This window comes from Dermochelys coriacea, chromosome 11 (assembly GCF_009764565.3).
Source record: "Dermochelys coriacea isolate rDerCor1 chromosome 11, rDerCor1.pri.v4, whole genome shotgun sequence".
Lineage (NCBI taxonomy): Eukaryota > Metazoa > Chordata > Testudines > Dermochelyidae > Dermochelys > Dermochelys coriacea.
Window position 1 is genome coordinate 75,668,132 of NC_050078.2, and position 24,542 is coordinate 75,692,673.

A 24,542-nucleotide genomic window follows, 5' to 3' on the forward strand; every position below is an offset into this window, starting at 1 on the left:
TCCTTTTCTTTTTAATGTGTTCTATTTGGTTTATTAATGGCACAGTTTTACTATTCACACTGTAAAGCCATCACTTGGCATCATGATTTTTTTCTAACTTTGGGGGAGAAGTGTGTGCATGGTTTTTCCTTGCCTCCAAGCACACCCAACTCCCATTAAAAAGTTCCCTGCAAGACTTTAAAATTAAGCAAGGAGTGCAGGCTGCTAACTGAATTTAGCCTTTAAAACGAAAATCAGCTGTACTCAAGTTAGCAACAGAAGGAAACCAGATCTCTCAAAATGCATCCCTCTTTGATATAACAGCTACCAATAAACTCTGCTGGAGTACAGAGTTGGCCTAAAAGTAGCCAGGAAAATGGCATGGCTATTATATGGAGCAATTACAGAGTCTTTAAAATATTATTTAACCTGGGAGATGAAAACCGTATTACATATAAAACTTCACTTTAGTGAACTCTTCTGGGTTCCTAAGTACAACAGGGGGAAATGGTAGCTGCAACATCACAGCATAACAGACTGTGGAACATCACAGCAAAATACCAATGACTTTAAAGAGTTGGTATATTTCATTTGTCTAAAAGGCATATTTACAGTCAGTTACTAGCAGAATTATCCATCCCATGCTATTTGGGGAAGTAAATTTTGCAGATCACCTTTAACATAAATTGAAGCCATAAACACATAAATGGGGGTGGGGGAGAGGAGAGAGACCAATGTCTTTCTAAACTTGTACTGACATTAGGAAAGTGGAAGATGGAAATGCCACTGAAGTAGATGGTGAAATAACTACCTACAGTATTTTGCAAGGCAAGTTCCATGCAGTGTCTGCTTATTCTCAAAATAAAATAAATAAAGCAGTTGTAATTTAAAAAAATAAACATACAGAAACACCACTTAGCCCTAAATACAGACCAACTCCTAGAGTAACTTTTTATTATTTTTGACTTAGAACTACTTGAATAAAAAATTTAAGTGTGAAAACAGAAATTTTATATTTCATTTTTGTTTATAAATTAAACGTTATTTAATGTATACTGGTGTAAGCATAAAAAATACACTTAAAACTATAAAAATTATGTAATACTACTACGACGAATTTAATTTTAACTGTGGATAGGTATTTTGAGAGTGCTATTTATATCTCAATGTAATCCTTACCATACCTGCATCACTGGCAGATTCTCCTGAAAAAATAAAACATTTATCAATCTTCAGATAAGAGATTCTATATCTTGCTAGAGAAAATAATGATCAAGTTAGACATCTAGCACTAAAACAGAACTACAGAAAACTACAACCCACAAAGGGATTGAATCATTACCACGAAGAGCAAATAATATAGTGGAGTACTCCAGGTATAGAATCACAGTCTATCCTATAGTATGCCAACATTTTTATGGCTGACTTAGAACAACGCTTCCTCAGCTCTCGTCTCCTAATGCCCCTACTCTACTTGCGCTACATTGATGACATCTTCATCATCTGGACCCATGGAAAAAAAGCCCTTGAGCAATTCCACCATGATTTCAACAGTTTCCATCCCACCATCAACCTCAGTCCACACAAGAGATCCACTTCCTGGACACTATGGTGCTAATAAGCGATGGTCACATAAACACCACCCTATATCGGAAACCTACTGACCGCTATTCCTACCTACATGCCTCTAGCTTTCATCCAGATCATACCACTCGATCCATTGTCTACAGCCAAGCTCTACGATATAACCGCATTTGCTCCAACCCCTCAGACAGAGACAAACACCTACAAGATCTCTAGCATGCAACTACAACTACAATACCCACCTGCTGAAGTGAAGAAACAGATTGACAGAGCCAGAAGAGTACCCAGAAGTCACCTACTACAGGACAGGCCCAACAAAGAAAATAACAGAACGCCACTAGCCATCACCTTCAGCCCTCAACTAAAACCTCTCCAACACATCATCAAGGATCTACAACCTATCCTGAAGGACGACCCATCACTCTCCCAGATCTTGGGAGACAGACCAGTCCTTGCTTACAGACAGCCCCCCCAATCTGAAGCAAATACTCACCAGCAACCACACACCACACAACAGAACCACTAACCCAGGAACCTATCCTTGCAACAAAGCCCGTTGCCAACTCTGTCCACATATCTATTCAGGGGACACCATCATAGGGCCTAATCACATCAGCCACACTATCAGAGGCTCGTTCACCTGCGCATCTACCAATGTGATATATGCCAACATGTGCCAGCAATGCCCCTCTGCCATGTACATTGGGCAAACTGGACAGTCTCTACATAAAAGAATGAATGGACACAAATCAGACCAGTTGGAGAACACTTCAATCTCTCTGGTCACTCGATTACAGACCTAAGAGTGGCTATCCTTCAACAAAAAAGCTTCAAAAACAGACTCCAACGAGAGACTGCTGAATTGGAATTAATTTGCAAACTGGATACAATTAACTTAGGCTTGAATAGAGACTGGGAATGGATGAGTCATTACACAAAGTAAAACTATTTCCCCATGTTATCTCCCCCCCACCCCACCCCCCACTGTTCCTCAGATATTCTTGTTAACTGCAGGAAATAGCCTACCTTGCTTGTCACCATGAAAGGTTTTCCTCCTTTCCCCCCGCTACTGCTGGTGATGGCTTATCTTAAGTGATCACTCTCCTTACAGTGTGTATGATAAACCCATTGTTTCATGTTCTCTGTGTGTGTACATCAATCTCCCCTCTGTTTTTTCCACCAAATGCATCCGATGAAGTGAGCTGTAGCTCACGAAAGCTTATGCTCTAATAAATTTGTTAGTCTCTAAGATGCCACAAGTACTCCTTTTCTTTTTGCGAATACAGACCAACATGGCTGCTACTCTGAAACCAGTCTATCCTATGATGCTGTAGTTATTATGCAGAACACATATTAGTGTCTTAATCATGGGCTGAAACAATTTTAATGAAAAACAAGAAACTCCTGAAGCTTTCAGCTGACCAGACTATACGGAGTTGCCTCACTTCGACATAAATGTAGCATAATCCACAATTACACTAACAAATGAAAGATGCAAAGAAAAATTCAGAGATTAGAATATTTAGAAGCAGTCATCACAAGCACCCTATAAACCCTTTAAAGCACTACATATATTATAAGGAAAGCTATGTTCAATTCTTATAAACTGTTGCTGCAAATGTGAATGCCTGCAAAGACACTGTATGGAGATCTGAAGGGGGCCTAATGCAGTGACACAGACATCTGCCTTGAATTCCACTGTGATTATCTGGGTGGAATAGATTAATGATCTCTGAATGGTAACTCCTAAAGAATTTCTAAAGTAAACTGAAAAGGTACTGAATATCCCATGTGACCATACATCTAAGCCAACCTATCGCCAATTAGCAAAATTTAAGAAACTAACCATTGCCATCAAAGGGATCATTTAACCTAAACTCCCTTTACAACAATAGAAATTTCTCTCAGTAGAGCTCAAGTAAGATTTCCTATTAGATATTGGCTAAGTAGGCAATTCTAGTGGAGAACTTCCTATGATTGAGTAGGACTTCTTGGACAGCCGCAGAGCGCTGCTGCTCCTCTTCATTCAGCCATGTAGCAGCACAACTAAGGTGCAGGGAGCTGATCACATGATGGATCCCATGGTCCTGAGCAAGCAGACTGGGACAGAGAGGAATTGATATCAACTGGCAGAGCAAGGAGGTATGAGAACCAGCACTGTTGCTCCAGCATGGCTGAGAAGAGTATGAGCTTGGCCTGATCCACCTGGAGTTTGAGGATGACCTGTTGGATGACCAGAATGGAGGGGGGGGAGCATAAAGAGCCAACTGCCAGCTGCAGTGGAAGGCATCAGAGAGGGAGCCCAGACTGAGGCCACCCTGGGAGTAGAATAGGCGACACTTTGTTTCCCCTCATTGCAAACAGTCGATTACAGGGGTGCCACATGTTGCAAAGATGACCCAGAGAACACTCTCCTCCAGGGACCACTTATGGCTCAGGGGAAAAACTCTACTGAGATGGTTCTCAAGAGGATTTTTCACCCCCGACAACTGGGCTGTTGTTCTAGTGATGTCTTCCTTGATGCAAAACTGTCACAAATTGATCGCTTCCAGATAGAGTAAACTGGAATGCTCCCCCCTTGCTTATTCACATAGTACATCGTGGTGGTATGGTCCGAGTATGTGAACCACTGAATGTCTGATGCAGGTCTGCAAGGATCAACATGCTTTGTGGTAAGTCCAAAGTTCCAGCACATTGATATGGATGAAGGCTTCCTATTCTGACAGCAGGCCCTACACCCGCAATGAGTCCTAATGCGCACCCCAACCCAGAAGGGACGTGTCAGTAACCACTGACTTGGTCAGAGGGCTGAGCAAAGGGGACCCCGGCACACATTGTGTGGGGACTCCCACCAGTGAAGGGAATCTAGGACTGGTGGAGGGAGGTGAACCAACCTGTCCAGAGGATGCAAGGACAGAGCAGTAAACTCTCCTAAGCCATATCTGAAAGGGGCAGAAGGTGCAACCTGGCGAACTGGGCCACCTGTGTGCAGGCAGACATGTGGCGCAACAAGCTCAGGCACATGCAAACTGTTGTGGACGGCTGGGATTGCAGACTGAAGCAGACATTGAATTGCTTGGAAGAGGTCGGTCAGCAGGAATGCTCTCAACCTCGTGGAGTCTAACATGGTCATAATAAACTCGACTTTTTGAGTAGGAGCCATGATTGATTCTGCGGTGTCTAAAATGAGTCCCAGACGGTCAAGCAAATGCAACATGATATTGATGTGGGCGAAAACATCTGGAGCCACCCTTCAACCACCAGTTGTTGAGATACAAGAAGATGTGGATTCCCTTCCTCCTGATATATTCCATGACCACCACCAGACATTTGGTGAAGACTTAGGGGGGCAAAAGAAAGGCTGAACAGGAGAACCGTATGTTGAAAGTAGCATTTTCCTACTACGAAACACAGAAACTTCCTGTGGCTCAACAGAATGCCCACAAGAAAGTACCCATTCTGAAAGTCCAGACCAACAAACTAGTCATTCTGAGACTAGCACAGGGAGGACAGCCGATAGAGTGACCACGTGGAGTCTCATGTACTTGATGAATTTGTTGAGGCCACGAAGGTCAAGACTAGGTTTTATCCCACCTGTGGTCTCCTTTCTCTTGTGGGATCTATCCCTCTCTTTCTAGGCCAGTCCCATTGTTTCAGGGGCAAAGGCTGCGCAAAGGAACGTTGCGGGCGATATTGCACAACCCTTAGGGCATCTTTGTGCCGACGGCATGAACACTCCCAAGGACCACAAAGTATCCCTGGAATCCTTGAAGAAGTGCAAAGTGTCATCCGACCTGTTCGAAAACAAGTCTCAGCTGTCAAAGGGCTAGTCCTTTATGGCTTGCTGGACATTTAGAGCGATCTCAGAGTTTTGTGACCAAGAAGCCCTCCTCATGGTTACTGCTAAAGTCATGGCCCTGACCCCAGTAACTGCATCATCAATGGAGGATTTCAGAGATGTTGTGGCAACTAAACAGTCCTCTGAAACAAATGCCTAGAACTTCTCACACGAGGCCTCGGGCACCTGCTCCTCGAATTTAGCCATGGCTGATCAATTAAGGAAACCATACATGGCCAGTAATGCTTGTTGACATCTATAGGGACGATGAGGTACGGTTTCCCCCTGAGTATCTACAGGCTTTTAGCCTGCATTCTTGATTTGTTTCTAAATTTTAATTTGGTTACAGTATCTACTTACCCTTTTAATTAGGTATTCTTATATTGTAATCCTCAGGAACTAAGTGAATTTTTAAAATGGTGAAACAAGGATGAGGAGATGGAATTTGCTCTAAAATCTTGTACAGGGTTAGCAGGCTGCAATAGTCTGTAGATATGCAGGAGGAAACCCAACCACTTGAACAAATGGGGACATCCTGCAATCACTCAATTCTGGGATGGGAACAGTCATCAAGACGGGGTGCAGCTGGCCTGTCTCTCCTCGGACATAAGGGAGCATGCTGATTGCTTCTTTTGACAGTTCTGTCTGCATTAGAGTGCAAGTGCAACAACAATGTAGTCTGTTACCATACTTCCCTCTCCCTTTCAGCATTGTTTGTATCCCCCTCACAGCATGCCAGCAACAAAGTTTAGTTTGTGGGGAGAAAAACAATAGTTGCTTGGTCACCATAGGAAGGACACATATAATAAAAATAGACCAGAAAATAAAGCTTTAGGATGTCTAACAAGGGTCTCAAATCTATTTTTGCATTATTCATGAATACAACTAGATAATAGATGTGGAGTGGCTCATCTCTACCACTCATTAGAGTACCATCACCTATCTTCAAGTTTTGACTTGAAAGGCATTGTGTTTCAGTAGGGAGTAAAGACCTTACTAGGAGAGGTATGATTTCTGAACTATGAAGTTCACTAATAGTTACAGGGTGAGATTAAATTATAGGGTAGCATCTAAATTAGGCAGAACACACCACAATTTAACTTCTTAGATGTACTTAGAAGCATGGACCCAAATAAGGAATTCTGAGGTAATGAACAAGGTTTTATTCTTCTTACCTTGGTGTTTTATTGCAGGTCTGGGTTCAGCTTTTGCATGCAATATGCTAGCTGCTTTTTCATCTGAAACGCTATCTGCAGGACTATTCGTTTCCACTATTCCTAGCGTAAAAGAATTTACAAGAAGAAGAAATTAGTGATATAATAAAAGTTTAGAATAAATTGCTGTGCTAAATATTTAATCCACTTAATTACCTGTTTAAAGATTACTCTGGTTTAATGAATTATCTTGAGTGCAAATAAGGAAAGTTACAAATTTACAATGGCTTTTCACATAATTAATGAAGTACAAAAAAAAAACAACCCACCACAGCAAGTTTTTCATCCCAAGAAGCAAAAGACTGAACTATGTAAGTTACAAACACAAGAAAGTTTATTCTATTCAGGAGCAGTTTCCAAATATATAGTATTATTTACTAGCAGGGTAAGTAGTTAAATGAAACTGTATTTACCTAGTAAAACCTAAGCAGTTACTAAAGTATGCTTTCTGAATTATATGGCAAATAACTGACTGATTCAGTTCCAATAACTTTCCATTACACAGTATTCAGTAATAAAATTGTAAGTGTTATCAAGTAACTACTTCCAAAATATGCAATATGTTCACTGTACAATTTGAAATTAATCACTTAACAAAATGCCTAAATCCATGGTTATTGTCCAACTTTTTAATGCTACGTAGAAGTACAATTATTTTGGTACAGTCCATGCTAAAACAATGGAAGAGATTTCATATGCCCACTACCTTAAACTATTTTCCTAGGTGTATGTATAATGAAAGGACACTTAACAAATGCAAGATAATTCATATCAGAAAGAATAATATGAACTACTCATGCACATTGCTGGGTGCTAAATTAACTGTAACCATTTTGAAAAACGAGGTAGGGCATCACTGTGGCCAGCTCAATGAAACCTCTGCGCATTGAGCATCCATGGTCAAAAAAGCAAACCAACTGTTAGGACATATAAAAAATAGGACAGAAAATAATACTAGAAGTATTATAATACCATTATATAAATTAATGGTATGCCTTCGCTGGAATAATGTGTTCAGTTGTCACCCTTGCCCCAAAAACTACAGCAGAAGTAGAATGGGTCCAGAGATAGGCGATGAAAAAGATTAAAAACATGGAAAGACTAGTGTAAGGAGAGATTGGAAAGACTAGGACTGTTTAGAGGAGAAACAAGAGGGGACACAATAGAGGTACACAATGTAATGAATAGTAGAGAGAAGGTAAATCAGGTGCTCTTATTTAGCTTTGCTCATCAGAAAAAAAAAGACAGGGACATTCACAGAAAAGGAAAGGCAACAAATTTAAAACTGTTACAAATTTGGACCACCACAATCGCTGACATAAGCTATCCATGAGGCCAAGAGCTTAGTAAGAATCAAAAACGGAATAGACATTTGTATGGATGGTGAAAACATCCAGGTATATTAGAAAAGAATATTTACACGCACAAAGGATATGAACCCTCATACATCAGAGTATAAGCCAACCAATAATGGTTTTAGGAATAAATATATCTCGTTGACAGGTTAGTTCATAATTGTCCACTAGAGGATTTCTAGCACATTCCTTTGAAGCATCTGCTAGTAACAACTGTCAGAAACAGAATACTGGACTATATGGACCACTGAGCTAATCTGGTATAGTAATTCCTATATTACATCAACTAGCTAGAAAGGTAGACAATGAAGACACTGCTATTGCAGGAGTGTTTAATAAAACGTTATTAAACCCTATTCAGCTATGACATACCAAGCACGGTTTTCTCTTACCTGGCTCTTGCATTGTAGTGACTGACTCAGGTTTCTCTTTTAATATACTAGCTGCTTTCTCAACCAAGACACTAGTGGCAGTTTTACTAGCTTCCTTTCTTCCTGACATAAAATAGTTTACAATGAGATATGTACTACACACATCAGGGACATAATCCCAAACATTTCAAAATCAGTTGCTGCATTATGTAATGTGTTCACAAGCTACCCAGCACGCATCTTGGTTGTCAAGAGCATCCTACCATACGTTTATTCTTCAGATTTACAAATCACAAAGGTGGAGTGCTTTTGCTGCCTTCTGGGTAGGCAAGATGACACTCTAGATGATCATGCAGATATGGCTGTGGATCCACTGACATTTCACAAATGTTTTTAATGTAAAATTCACAAGCTTTCCTCTTTCCTGCTCTCCCAATATAAAGCATGCATTTCTATATTATTTTATAAACATTTTACTTTTGACATGGATACACAGGCAAAGAGGCTTTAAATCTTGTAAGTAATCTACTCCTAACACTTGCACAAAAATTAATATTTTCTTTACAGAAGGACTAAATGCTTTAGTGAAATAATGTTATAAAACAAACATATTCATTCTTTTAAAAGGAAAGCTGTTCACATGCTCTGTTAAAGACAATTATAGACCAAAAATCACAACTGATTTAATGGCAGGAGTTATTTAAAAATCACTGACAACTTCAACATATAATTTACGGATTAACGTAATATTTGCATTGCTATACAATTAGTTTTACTACAAGACATGCCACAACAGTGAAAATAGCTCAACACCAACTTGAATGACAGTAGATTTAATGTTTAACTACACAGGATAATTAAAAAAATTTAAAATGGCAATATTGAAAAATTATTCTTAATAATAAGGATGGGCAAATATGGTATCATCGGTTATAATTAGAGAGTATTCATTAAGCTGGAAAGGTTTCTGTAGTTTCCATTTCAGTTTTATTAACACGACTACATTTGCAGGTCTATTTGTAGTGCAAGCATCTTTTCTTCCCGGCATTATTTCTTTTAGATTTAACATTCAAAGCACTGAGCCCCCTGACAAACTTCCAACAGCCACAAAAGAATTTGCAACAGGCATTAACACAGGAAATGAATGGGTCTAAGGCACGTGGGCACTTTTGGAAATCCTACCAGGTGCCTAAGTACTTTTCAGAATTGTACCCATGATCTGATTTAACATATTAGCTTTTCACCTGACACACCTTGGAACCAAACTAGCTTGGGATCAGTTTCTGAACATAGGGGATTTGAGTCCTGTACACAAAGTGGTTTGAATGGTACACTATGATTAGCAATCTGCACAAAAGCTGGAATAGCAGGAATGTTCCAGGCTAAGACTAAGGGATGTGGAGAACTAAACATCTCATTTGCCTAAACTGTAAGTCTTTCTCAGCAGTATTTCTTACCTTTTTAAAAACCAGGTAGAGGAAGAAAGTGAAAATTCACCTTTTAAAAATCAGCGCAAGTGTCTAAATTAATGTAAAAATCAGAATTATTGCTGCTGCAACCAATGTGAATAGTGTTAAATCTTTAAAGTGTTCAAAAATGAGAAAAGTATGATCCATATTAAACAGCTAAAATGAACAAAGTAAAGGGGGGAAAAGCATAGAATATGGAAACGCCAACTAAAGTACCAAAACATGAGACATGGTTAATGGACAGGTTTGCTTCTTACCTAGCTGTTTCACTATAGTGTCCTTCCTGGCTTTCATATATGAAGGGCTAAGCTTTTTTTCAGTTGACACACTAGCTGCACTGTTTTTAGATTCCTTTCTTCCTGACATGAAAGTTATGAGATAAGCATTTAGGATATTTTAAAAGAAATGTTATAGATTCAATTGGTGCACAAATACCGTATCTAATGCACTTACTAACTACAGGTGATGACCTAATCAGCTGGAATGAAGAACCTTAAAAGATAAACAAGATACGTTACATTTTTGCAAAGTATAGGACAGCTGTTCCTAGGCGTAGCTAGAATTAACTAAAGACTAAAATCTTCACTTAAACATGGTCAAAGATGATAAAGAGAAATTCTTAGAAGGAGAATGTGGCAACAGAGATGAAGAGTTGGTATCAGGCTCAAGTCTGCTATGGTCTGTAGAAATTCAAAGGGATCTCCATCCAATAACTTAAATTGCCTATTCATATGAATACATCGGTGGTCTCAGTCCACTTCCTAATGGGCAAGTGTGGCCATCACAGAACCATTGCCACAACTGATAACTTGGACAGTCTCAGGACAAAGGCCAAGGACTGAAACTTGGGAGACAACTACATCTTTACTTACTGATCTTTTCAAATACAGTCGTGGTATGCTGGCAGGGTGGCAAGAAAAAGGCTTACGTTGCTGCTTGCCCCATCTGTATCTGTCCTACAGATGCCTTCAGTTTGCATGCTGTCAAAGTAGACACTTTTCATTTGTACTCATTTTTTTTCTCGTTAACAAGTTAAGTATGAACCCAAATCATAGCAAAAGTTTGATTAGCTACACTTGATCCCAACATTACACTAAAGCAGGAAACTCAGGAGAGTCTCTTAGAAGATTTTCTTCTTGATTTATCCATGGGGCTTTTTTTGTTTTTGGAGATGGCACAGAAGTAATTTTCTAATATTGATAGGAACCTAGTTTTCTTTTTTCCATATGATTCACCTTGGTATACACAGTTAATTTTCAGTCATTATGGTACTACATTTCACTTAAAAATCATGTTTGAAATGAGATAAAGGTGGAATATCAAATGTCTCAATAAGCGTACAGTTGTTTGCTACAGCTTCCTTTCCTTCACAGCACTGTGACTCTCCATGTAACACTCAGAAGATGACAATGTGAACACAACCATTCAAGCATGTATGCTAAGAATCTGATGGTGTACTAATACTCTTTCCTAATGCTGGTGCCCACTTCTGCAGTAATGGATGTGCCTTAAACAATGTGATTTATTTTCAAAGTAAGAGTATTTCTTAGGTTTTTCTAAGATCACAGCATTAAACTGATCATTGAATACTGTGATTTCAGAGCACAAAAGTTCTGACAGAGAAGACATTTGACATCCATGACAACAGCCACTTTGGGAACAAGAACCGGCAAAAATGAGGAAAGGAACAGAAACGAGAAATACATGGCTTTCTAAACTTCGGTTTAAACTGGTTTAGTATAGGTCAAGCGTCTGTGACACCGAGATCTAGCTTCTTCCTGCATATGCCACAACAGCACGGCCTATCCACGCTAGCAACGTGAAAATTTTTTGATTCAGATTAGATGTGTTTCTGAATACTGGCCATTTGCTAGTATTTGTATTTAATCAAATGACAAAATAATACACAAATGTCAAAAATATGATGGTATCCATTGAAGCTCTACTTCAATTCCACTAAAACTGGGAAACTCCAGATAGCACCTTGCTTCTGAGCATAATGCATGCAGAGATATTAAAACCAAGGAAAGCCCAAGGTGCAGTCAATGGTGCAACAGCATTCTCCATAATCCTGCCACAATTCCAAACCACATCCCGTTGCTGCTGTACTCCCCTCACTCCTTCTCATCTTCTCAGGGAAATGGACAGCTGCCAGGCACAGAATTGCCTCAGATTGACCTGCTTGTTCCTTTCTGATCATTTCCAGAGAGTAAATAAGCGACTAGCTCCTCCTAATCAGAGGTTCACAGAAGTGGTATCCCACAATGTTCAGTACCATCCCACTTTTTATTCCTCAACTTCTAGGTGAAGCCATTATGGGAAACAATAGGGGCTACAAAGTCAGCAGTGTACTGACAACACCTAGCACCCTATCCTTCTCCAACTCAGACCCCCTAGACAAGCCCCAAGGCAGGATGAAAAAAAGATAGCTGAAACTCAATCTGGACAAGCCTGGTTTTATGCAGAGAGTTTGAGGAAGCACTTTGAGCACCTATCTAAAGGTATCCATTCCAATAATTGGGAGCATCTTCCCTAATCAACCTCATCTGCAGTCTAGTGATCCTATTTGACTCCTCAATATTGCTAGACTTGCAGATTACATTGATCCCCATCCTGTCAGATATGGGTTGTGTTACAGTCACCAATGCTTCTGCACCTCTCAGAACTGAAATTGTAAGCAAAAGCCACCGCAAAAATCCTATCTAGTCCAGAATTCATCCAACCATCTTCTGAATCTGGTGAACTCATAAAAGCATATCAAACCTGTCTTCTACTTTCTGGGCTGTCTATCAAATTACTGCAAGGTGAAATTAAGTTATTGGCTTCTATGGATTATGCTCAATTCATTTTATGAACCGCCTTGTCATTGCCAAAAAAGCACCTAACTAATTTCCATGCACAAATCTGGAACTCCATGTTCTGGAAGTGAAAACTTGTAGGTATTGGAGAAAGGACACTCTTAACTGCAGGCCCACACTTCTGGAATTTGCTCTCTCCCAAAATAAATGTAAATATGACCCTGGGTGCTCTCAGAAAGAGTTTTAAGATACATTTCTATGCCTAGGTCTTACCAACTGATAAAATTATGAAATGCTGGGTTCCTAGTCAAGTGATCAGTTTAAAAGTTGCAGGGAAGCATCGTGTTTTGTCTCATTATTGAGATCTTTGCAAAGGCACTCAGATACCATGGTGAAGGGCATCCTATAATTTTTCAAGTATTTCAAGTTTAAGTCTTTCAAAATCTTTTGCCCTCAAGCATTTCATATTGAAAGGGAAATTCTAGATACTTAGCTATACATACAAGCTGTCCATTTTTCAGCAATGCCATAGCATGTGCACACCCCACACATACACTTATACAGAGTTTTAAAGGAAATATTTGTCTAGTCCTGATAGCTTATGGAGCATCAAGCAGCATCCTTTGTGACAGAAAAAAATAAAAAGTTTCCAGACTTCCTAGAGATCATAGGTCATGATCTAATAAACCATACCAAACTTTCAACCTCAGCCCCTAAGTCTGTGCCTTCAATTTTGCATGCACAGCTTTTCTGGGGGGTTTGTTTTGGGTGTTTTTGTTTTGCATGCTAAATTGGGTAGATATATCTACTCACTCAATCTATGCAAAAATTGCCATTTGGATTTATAAATACATGTTTTGTGCATAAAATAGTAAACAAAAATACTTTATAAATTTATGATATTCTTATTTATCTCTCAAGCATATTTAATATACAAAGAAAAATGCTTTACAGTTACCTTCTGCTCCAGGTTTGACTCGTTGCCTGGGTCCCTTTGTTAAAGACTGCCTTGGTATTCTTGCAGGACTTTCACTCTTAAAAAAACAAAAAACAAAAACAAAAAAACCACCCCACATTAATGCAAGTTAGATTTCATTCATATAGACAGATCCACATACATATATTAATAAAATAAGGGCTAGCAAGCAGGAAACTTTCGTAGATTAATGCAATTTCTTACTTTTTTTGTTTTAAAGCAAATTAAGTTTTTAGCCTTCACGGTTTTGAGAGATAACCTCACAAATGTGAGCTAAGCGTACCCAATGCAGAAAGGTCTCCCCAGTCTGCAGAAAGACTGTTCCAGTGTCACTGCTGGTCTTGGAGTGATAGGAGTGCTGATTATCACTGCTGTTAAGGCAACCTGGGGGAAGTGAGCCACTGTAGGAGTGGGTGCCCTAGGGGCCTCCTACTCCCACTGCTGCAGCAGATACACTAGATGGGGCTCAACTGCCCCAAAGAAGGTCTCTGTACATGGGGTATAAGGTAGTTTCCTTCCACTCTAGCAGAAGATTCAGGCAGGGGAGGGGAGATCATACCATATAAAAATTCACTCCAAAGCCAAATGTGGGATAGAGTGGAAAAAGACAGGTCTTCAGACAAGTACTATTTTGTCATATCCCCCGCTCAAAAAAAAAAAAGCTGTCTTTGAATTTGCTGAGAAGACTTCTGCTCATTTGCAGGTTGAATGATGAGCCCAATGATGGAGATTAGCTCGTCATTTAACCATTGCTCCCTTGTTCTTATAGCATGGCACAGAGGGAACAGAACACCCAGTAGCTTTCACTAAACCATTCATTATTAATGTCATCCACCATACCTCTAATCAGTTTCAGTGCCCTTTTACAGAACTTTCCTATTTTGTCTACATCATTTTTAAGATGTAGTGACCAAAATTGAACAGTATGAGGTGAGAGCATACTAGTTATTTATAGAATGCAGTTTTATTTTTCCCATATTCCAGGGGTCCTCAAACTGGGGATTGGGACCCCTCGGGGGTTGTGAGGTTATTACATGGGGGTCGCGAGCTGTCAGCCTCCACCCCAAACACTGCTTCGCCTTCAGCATTTATAATGGTGTTAAGTATATTAAAAAGTGGTTTTTAATTTATAAGGTGGGGGGTTGCACTCAGAGGCTTGCTATGTGAAAGGGGTCACCAGTACAAAAGTTTGAGAACCACTGCTATATTCGCTGTCCCTTTATATATCTCAGCATCTTTGTCCAAATCCTGAAATATGTTTAGCACCTCTCAGGATTTCCTCCCCATCTGATTTTTGAATGCTTCTATGAATTAACAACCCATGTGTTTTACATCCAAGAATAACTGCCAACCCTACTGACAATGCATATTCTCATAATATGAATGAGACTCGTATCTTGATCATTTCTATATGGTTATTAAAAAATCCTTCAATATGCCCTCAAATCTGAACATTGCTCTAAGCTAAACAGCACACAACAATATTTCTTACATCTGTGATAACTTAAATACATGGCTATAGAACCCCTACCCATGCGTTAAGGAAAACACTTACCATAAAAGACATATATGAAGTAAAATGAAATATAGAAGAAAGGAAAAGTATGCTTACCAAACTACTGTATATTCCTATTCACAACAATGCTAGAATCAATTTCTAAGAAAGCACGGAGACAGTGCACACCTTTGATAATAATTTGAGACACTGTTAATATTAAGAAGGCAAAGACTACAGGCTAGAGGAGGGTCTGTAAATTTGCATTTAGAGGGTATATTTTCCCCATTATGTGCTAGTAATGTTCATGAGCACAATGGGAGTTAAGAATACAGACAGTAGAGAGAACTTACTGATTTTGTCCTAAACACAAAACTGAAAAATAATTATTTTTAAATGGTGGTTGCAATTATGTGATTGTTTCACCTCTTTCCAGGAGCCATTAGTCCCTACAGGCATCCTATGGACAAGCAAGCAATCTACGGGCAAGTCAGATTTAACAACTAGTTTGAGCCACTCAAAAATAGTAAGGTGCATACCTCTGCCTTCAGAATTTCAGAAGACTTGAAATAAAACAAGAACATACAGATATTACAGTCAGAAAAGTCAATACAAAATGAACAACAGGTGATATTGAATAAAGCAACTGGTTTTGATAAACATTTATTCAATTAGATTTTTGCAGTTATTTTACCTATAGCAAGATAGGAAATGTTTTGGTTTCACCCTTTAGGAAGTATTGAATTTTACTGCAAAAGGAAACTACTACAAACAAAAGTGAAGGTAATAATGAAGTAGTTTATTTTAATTACTACCATCTTTTTACATTCATAACATTATGCAAGAGGCAAAATAAAACCCAGCATTCCAGCAAAATCTGGGTTGAGAGCCTTTGGGGCACATCTGGTCTGGCCAAGCATTCTTGTGACTTTTGGTGATGCACTTATTAGCACAGGTGGGGAAGAAGTTGAGAATAGGTGGAGAGGCTTCTAACAGAGCTGGTTTAGTGATTTATTTGTGTCAGGTAGGGACTGAAAGCATGGTTTTACATTTTTGTACAACACATGCACCATGGCAACAGATGCAAAATAATAGCTAATTTTTATCTCTATGGTAATATACAAAAACAGAAAGACCACATATTTACAATCTGACTTTTTCCAAAGGGAGATTTAAAAAAAAAAAAGTATGTTAATTCTGTTCTCTTACAAATTCAGAGGCTCTGAGACCTTAAAGAGCAGTCAATAATGGAGTCATTACAACAGTTTTTACTTTATAGTCAATTTGAAACTAGTCTGGAAAAATTAATTTAAGACTTCGCCCAAGTAGTAAGTACAAATACTTGCAAATTTTGTGAGGTCTTACTTGTATTTGTTTGGGAAGGTTAAAAAAGGTGTGTGCTACATCTAAATCTACTACTCAGGCCTTATCAGCAGCTACACCCCTTCGATAGCTGTATATATGTGGTAAGAGGCACAAAAGTAATGCTGATCGTTGGAAATCTAGCAGATAAAGAGGAGAATATGCTCCGGAGAGATTGCCACTTTTGCTTTTAAATCCCTCTTCTGATCCACATGGGCAATGCTGTTCAACCACTGCATTAACAAGACATTTAATGCAGACACATTATGAAAATCCTTTGTCAATGTCCACAGCCCTTCCGCTGAGCTCCACTGCCCTCACAAGTCACCATGACATACAAAAGACTCATGCCAAAAGTAATGGCATGGCAGAGGTTAGAACACTGCTGGACACAAGATGTGTTCAAGATCCAATCACTGGCTCAGTGATTTTATACTCAGGTGGTCTGAAGGCTAAGTAGTTAACTGGGAACTCAAGGACAAAAGTAACATACTGAGAATATGCCTTTATAACCTGGGAGGAAGAGAAGTTAGTGTTTGCACCCTAGTATTCAGGGTCTCATGGGGATATAAATTGGACCAATGTCTATTAACTGGACTTCTCATATTTCTCACTGGACATTATGGTAAAATGCATCTCCGACTCAACAGAAAGGGTATACAACTCATACATGTATTGTAAGGTATCAGCAGTTTGTTATACCCTTCTCTCTCTATCAATCATCAAGTCCAATAGACTGGGCACTACATTAAAAAAAACAACCCTTCAGCATTCCTATTCTTGGGAGTAATTCTAATTCACCCATTACCCTAGAATCCTCCAAAGGGTATTGCTACCCTAATTAGAACAACATTGCTATGCTTGTTTTTTAAATATAGACCCAGGCTTTGCTCATGTCTGCATATCAATATAAAGCATTTGGCACATTCTCTCAATGAAGGTACTGCTGTGTTAAGTGAACAGTAAACACTTGAAATAAGCTCATTTCCAATGCACTGAGAGCTACTATCTCCCTTGGAGAGTTCCCTGAATCTCTCTCCAACCTTTTATATTCCCATTATTTGCTTCTAAAACAGTTGTCATTATTCTGAATCAAAGTTTTGTTTAATAACAGCCACCATTTACTGACCATTTGAGATGCATGACAGCAACAGACAAAGATCTATATTTGTCAAGGTCCTTACAACTTGTGTGATTTTGATGGTATGACTTACTTGGAAATATCAATCTCTTATTTGTTCCTACTAACCTGAGGCCTGTAGTCTGTAAAGAAATGTCCCAACAACTTTGGCTAATGCTAGCTAACCCCTTCAGCCACAAAGGAATGTCCTAGGACAGAGAATTTTGGCTGGTAAATTGTATACTTTAATGTATGACTTTCATTATATGAATGGAGCATGAAAAGTGACATCAAAAGATAGGCTTCAGAGTAGCAGCCATGTTAGTCTGTATTCGCAAAAAGAAAAGGAGAACTTGTGGCACCTTAGAGACCAACAAATTTATTTGAGCATAAGCTTTCATGAGCTACAGCTCACTTCATCGGATGCATTTTCCACTGAATGCATCCAATGAAGTGAGCTGTAGCTCACGAAAGCTTATGCTCAAATAAATTTGTTAGTCTCTAAGGTGCCACAAGTCATCAAAAGATAATCTTTTGGAACTTTAATATTTATGGAAAACTCCCAAAGCTTTGTGGAACTACTGCCTTTGTCTCTCAGAGCAGCTATGCTTTCTTTGATTCAGTAAAACTGTTTTAATATATATTCCAGAACATCTCCAAGTAGAAATTCTCCTCTGAAAGAACATTATTAGATGCGACTTAAAGGATGATCCAAATGATCAGTTCCAGAGCAACATAGCTTGTGCAGCAATAAACAACAGACGCTATAAATGTGGCCAAAAATGAGAGGATATTTGAAAATGCTACTGCCAAAAGTTTCAACAGTCATCTGTAAACCAGGACAGACTTTTCAATGTGTTTTGCCTTACGGTTAACTGACATACCTATCCATCTTCTGTAGTCACTTTCCCCATAAACAGCACCATATGCTTCAGAAGGTCTGCCTAAGGCCTGAGTCCCCCGCTTTTGTCACAAGTCTCCAAATTGTCTTTATGATCTAAAAAGTCAGTCATGCTATGGAAAGGCCCACTTGAGAACAAAACTACTCACTTAGTCTGGACCAAGAGCATACAAAACACAATTTTACTTTCTCTGATCACAAGCAAGGTGATAAGCAATAACCAGCAGGCATCCATCTTCCAATAGACACTGAAGATTGCCTGCTAGATATTATCCAAATGCTTCCTGTTTGTTTCTGCTCAGACTAGATTTACTTTCATTTTAGAAAATGTATTATGGATTCCAGGACATCACCACTTGCTGGCGACAGAACAGATTTTCACTAATAAAGAATACGCAAGAATTTGAAGGAATTTGCCCAGTACTCAGACTTCTGGGGATAAACAGCAAGAGGAATATTAAAATTCTGAAAAGAGAGAAGCACACACAAAATCTAGTCTAGAACTCTAATCTCAAACAAGCACGGTTAACAAATTGAGGCCTAAGTGACAGCTTTAATATACATTAAATGTGTTAAGACAGACTTCTAAAATGAACAAAGCTTTCTTAAATGTAGTATTCAAACCATTCAGTTTGAAACACTGCAGGCATCAGAACGGAGAGCAGGGAGCCTGTCTCTCCTGCACTTTCATTACCCCTCAGCTGGTGCTCAGTCAGAAAGGAACAGGAAGGTGCCTGACTTGAATGCCATGGGACAGGAGCCAGACCACATAAAGGGAAAGGAGTAGATTGGGACAAGAAGCCTGGTAAAACTCAGACTAACGGTGGGAGGGGAAAGAGAAAATGACTGGGAGCCAGGAGTGGAAACAGATCTGGAGTGTGGGGAGAGAAAACAGGGACTGGCTGGGCAAAGAGATTGGGACGATGAGCCAGGGGTGTGGTGGGGTAGACCGGGGCGCAGCGCGGTGTTGGAATAGGTAGGCACTAGCCTGCCTTAGCTGGGTAGTACCGCCGATGGGACTTTTGACGACCCGATCGGTGCTGCTGACCAGAGCAAGGCGACCCAGTGCCTTACATGCCGCGACCCATGGTTTGAAAAACACTGCCTTAATATACCTGATTTAGCATCCTGCAACTTTATACTAACCTAAACCAATTTTTTTTTTTTTTTTAAAATCACAGCAATCCTCAGATGACAGACTCCCATAAGTGCTGGAACTAGGGCCCCCTGCCTTAAAGTGGTTTCCATTATATACAGAGTTTACACTTTGGTTCAATGGCTCTCAGCCCCCACACTGTAAAAATTGTTCCAGTTCCACTGCAGACTCCCGGAGCTCAATATGAGTTAATATATTCTAAAATGTGACACTTTAAATAGCCAGCTTGATAGAGCTTTTGTATCGCTTTGCAATACTTACCTCTTTATCTGGCTCAGTCTTGGTGTCTTTAGATCTCTCTGTTTTCTTAGTTAAAGTATCCTCAGCTCCTGTGGACTGAAGAGACACAGCTGCTATATATACACAACCACTGAGATACTTAATATAAATGAATGACCTACATTAAGCCACCTTACAGACATGTACCTGTAAATTATCTTCTCACACACAAAAATTAACCTGTCCTCACACTTCAGATGTCCCCTAATCTGGAGTCACTACTGGCAAATGGCAAGCAGCAGAAGAGAAACAGAAGCTAGGAAAGATTTAGAGAAAGTTAGCAGGACCCAGCATCCAGAAAGCCACAGCTTGAGTGATGAAGTGAAAGACAATGACGAGATGGATCTTAAGACAGTTACGAGTTCTAGACAAGAGAAGACTACATACAGGGAGTAATGACTGGTTTCAGAGTAGCAGCCATGTTGGTCTGTATTCGCAAAAAGAAAAGGAGTACTTGTGGCACCTTAGAGACTAACAAATTTATTTGAGCATAAGCTTTCGTGAACTACAGCTCACTTCATCGGATGCATTCGGTGCAAATTTTTCCACCGAATGCATCCGATGAAGCGAGCTGTAGCTCACGAAAGCTTATGCTCAAATAAATTTGTTAGTCTCTAAGGTGCCACAAGTACTCCTTTTCTTTTTAGGGAGTAATGACTGGGAATATGTCCCTTGTCTGAGAGAGAATTAACAAGCGTGTGATCCATTACAGATTCAGAGATTCCAAGGCCAAATATGACCACTGTGATCACCTGAGCTCTTATAGAAGACAGGCCAGAGGATTTCCCCGAATTAATTCCTAGAGCAGATTTTTTAGAAAAAAAAAACTAATCTTGATTTAAAAGTTGCCACTGAGGAAGAATCCACCACGACCCTTGATAAATTGTTCCAATGGTTAGTTACCCTCATTGTTAAATATGTGCACCTTATTTCCAGTCTGAATTTGTCTAGCTTCAACTTCCATTCACTGGATCATATTATACCTTTCTCTGCTAGATTGAAGAGTCCATTTTTAAATATTTGTTCCCATGTAGGTACTTATAGACTGTAATCAAGTCACCTCTTAACCGTCTCTTTGTTAAGTGCTAAATAGATTGATCTTATCACTATGAGGTATGTTTTCTAATCTTTTAATTAGGGCTGTCAAGTGATTAAACAAATTAATCGCAATTAATCACACTGTTAAACAATAACAGAATACCATTTATTTAAATATTTGTGGATGTTTTCTACGTTTTCAAATATATTGATTTCAATTACAACACAGAATACAAAGTGTACAGCAATTTATACAGTTCACTTTATTTTTGATTAAAGTATTTGAACTGTAAAAAACAAAAGAAATAGTATTTCTTTAATTCACCTAATGCAAGTACTGTAGTGCAATCTCTTTATCATGAAAGTGGAACTTACAAATGTTGAATTATGTACCAAAGTAACTGCATTCAAAAATAAAACAATGTAAAATTTTAGAGCCTGCAAGTCCACTCAGTCGTACTTCTTGTTCAATCAATGGCTCAGATAAACACGTTTGTTTATATTTGCAGGAGAAAATGCTGCACACTTCTTGTTTGCCAGTTCTCACTTTCAGGTGACATTGTATTCTCATAGCACTGTTGTAGCTGGTGTTGCAAGATATTTATGTGTCAGATGCGCTAAAGATTCATATGCCCCTTCCTTCTTCAACCACCATTCCAGGGGACATGCACCCATGCTGATCATGGGTTCTGCTCAATAACCATCCAAAGCAGCTTTCTTTTTTGGTGGTTTGGGTTCTCTAGTTTTCGCATCAGAGTATTGCTCTTTTAAGACTTCTGAGAGCATGCTCCACATGTCATGCCTCTCAGATTTTGGAAGGCACTTCAGATTCCTAAACCTTGGGTCAAGTGCTATAACTATCTTTAGAAATCTCACATTGGTACCTTCTTTGCATTTTGTGAAATCTGCAGTGAAAGTGTTCTTAAAATGAACACCACGTGCTGAGTCATCATCTGAGGCTCCTATAACATGAAATATATGGCAGAATGCGAGTAAAATAGAACAGGGGACATTGAACTCCTTGGGGGAGAATTGTATCACAAATTGAATTAACACTTTTTTTTTTAACAAGCATCACCAGCATGGAAGCATGTCCTCTGGAATGGTGGCTGAAGCATAAAGAGGCATACGAATGTTTAGCACATCAGGCACGTAAATACCTTGCAATGCCAGCTACAAAAGCGCCATGCAAATGCCTGTTCTCACTTTCTGCTGACATTGTAAATAAGAAGAGGGCAGCATTATCTCCTGTAAATGTGAACAAACCTGTTTGTCTTGGCTGAACAAGAAGTAAGACTGAGTGGACTTGGAGGGTCTAAAGTTTTACATTGTTTTGTTTTTGAGCGCAGGTATGTAACAAAAAAAAAAAAATCTACATTTGTAAGTTACACTTTCACAACAGAGATTGCACTACAGTACTTGTATGAGGTGAACTGAAAAAATACTATTTTATCATTTTTACAGTGCAAATATTTGTAATAAAAACCTAACATAAAATGAGTACTGTACACTTTGTATTCTGTGTTGTAATAGAAATCAATATACTTGAAAATGTAGAAAAACATCCAAAAATATTTAATAGATTTCAATTGGTAATCTATTGTTTAACCGTGTGATTAATTGCAATTTGAGTTAATCGTGTGAGTTAACTGCGATTAATAGACAGCCATAGTTTTAAGAATATAAACCTCTATTTAATTTAAATTTAATTTTTTTTTAAATCATTGATTTTTATTGATCCTGAAAACAAGCTTTTCATTATAATGCCCAGTTTGGACTGAGTGGACTTGTAGGCTCTGAAGTTTTACATTGTTTTGTTTATGAGTGCAGTTATGTAACAAAAACATTGCTACATTTGTAAGTTGCACTTTCACGAGAAAGATTGCACACTGCAATACTTGTATGAGGTGAATTGAAAAATACTATTTCTTATTTCTAATTTTTACAGTGCAAATATTTAGAATCAAAAATAATATACACTGATTTCAATTACAACACAGAATACAATACATATGAAAATGTAGAAAAACATCCAAAATATTTAATACATTTCAATTGGTATTCTATTGTTTAACAGTGTGATTAAAACTGCGATTAATCGCGATTTTTTTAATCACGATGAATTTGTTTGAGTTAAATTGCATGAGTTAGCTGCGATTAATCGACAGCCCTACTTTTAATCAATCATTCTTGTGGCCCTTCTTTGAACCTTCTTACATTTATCAACACCCTTCTTGAATTGTGGACATCAGAACTGGACACAGTATTCCAGCAGCAGCTGCACCATTGCCAATATAGCAGTAAAATAACCTTTCTACCCCTAATAGAGATTCCTCCGTTTATGCATCCAAGGATTGCACTAGCCCTTTTGTCCGCAGCATCAGACTGGAAGCTCATCATTAACCACCATCCCGAAATCTTTTTCAGAGTCACTGCTTCCCAGAATAGAGTCCCTCATCTTATTAGCATGGCCTGCATTCTTTGTTCCTAGATGTATACATTCACATTTAGCCATATTAAAATGACATACTGTTTGTTTGCACCCAGGTTAACAAGCGATCCAGATCAATCTGTATCAGTGACCTATCCTCACGATTATTTACCACTCCTCAATTTTTGTGTCATCTGCAAACTTTATCAATGATGATTTAATACAGATATAAAATATCATAGCGCTGAGAACCAATTCATCTGGGACACCATTAAAAACGCACATATTGGATGATGATTCCCCATTTTGAGACCTATCAGTTAGCTTTTAAGCACTTTAATGTGTATCATGTTGACTTCATGTCGTTCTAATTTTTAAATCAAAATGTCATGTGTTACAAGTCAGATGACTTACAGAAGTCTATTATATCAACACTATTACTTTTCATCAACCAAACTTGTAATCTGATCAAAAAGATCCATCAAGTTAGCTTGACAGGATCTGTTTTCCATAAACCCATGTTGATTGGAATCTAGTAATGGATCAATACTATTGTTAGGATTCTTTTTGTTCCTAATATACTTTAAAAAACCTCTTTATTGTCCTCAACTCTGCTGACCATAGATTTCTCCTTGTATCCCATGGCACCCCATATAAATTTTCCACAATTCTGTATTTATATTCATTGGTATATAGACAATTAAATAATTTATTCTTTTCATGTCCTTTGGTTTCTTTTGTCCTGATGGACATAACACCCCCCGCAGGAGGGAAATGGCTTGATGCTGGTAGGCTTCCTTTCAAGAAGCAAGAACAAAGCTGGAACCAAGCGAACAAGTCTAAAGACAGCCAGTCACAAGAAAGGCAGGCCAAAGAGGCCAAACTTGTACACTAACTGCCCTACTGCCATTCAGAAAAGCAATGCCAATTTGATCATCAGGAAGTACAATACAGAACAAAATGGCTCAAATTAAGATATCATGGAGGGAGGTGGGATTTCCACAAAGGCCTGATGTTAACAAGGCTTTCTAGCACCTAGTAGTATTCAGTTGATTTTACCACTAGGTGATTTAACTGCAAACAGGCCCATATGTCAGTGTTTCTCAAACAAGGGGTCTCTACCTGTAAGTGGGTCGTGGGAAGGTTGTACATGGGTCACAGGGCCCTAAGCAAATA

The 24,542-nt window shown here is 38.8% G+C and overlaps 1 protein-coding gene across 8 annotated transcripts in view; it reads right to left on the reverse strand.

Annotated features, from left to right (window-relative positions):
• Positions 1-24,542, reverse strand: part of TRAF3IP1 (TRAF3 interacting protein 1) — an 86,636-nt gene that overhangs the window by 49,973 nt on the left and 12,121 nt on the right. For 4 of the 8 annotated variants that reach the window (XM_043505759.1, XM_043505763.1, XM_038421612.2 and 1 more), the window contains exons 6-9: positions 19,880-19,954; positions 13,567-13,642; positions 6,577-6,678; positions 1,164-1,184 (exon numbers count right to left, since the gene is read on the reverse strand). In XM_043505759.1, coding sequence (XP_043361694.1) covers positions 1,164-1,184; positions 6,577-6,678; positions 13,567-13,642; positions 19,880-19,954 — 274 coding nt within the window. The remainder of the gene's footprint in view (positions 1-1,163; positions 1,185-6,576; positions 6,679-13,566; positions 13,643-19,879; positions 19,955-24,542) is intronic. The other 4 variants (XM_043505760.1, XM_043505764.1, XM_038421613.2 and 1 more) reach the window with 2 other exon arrangements.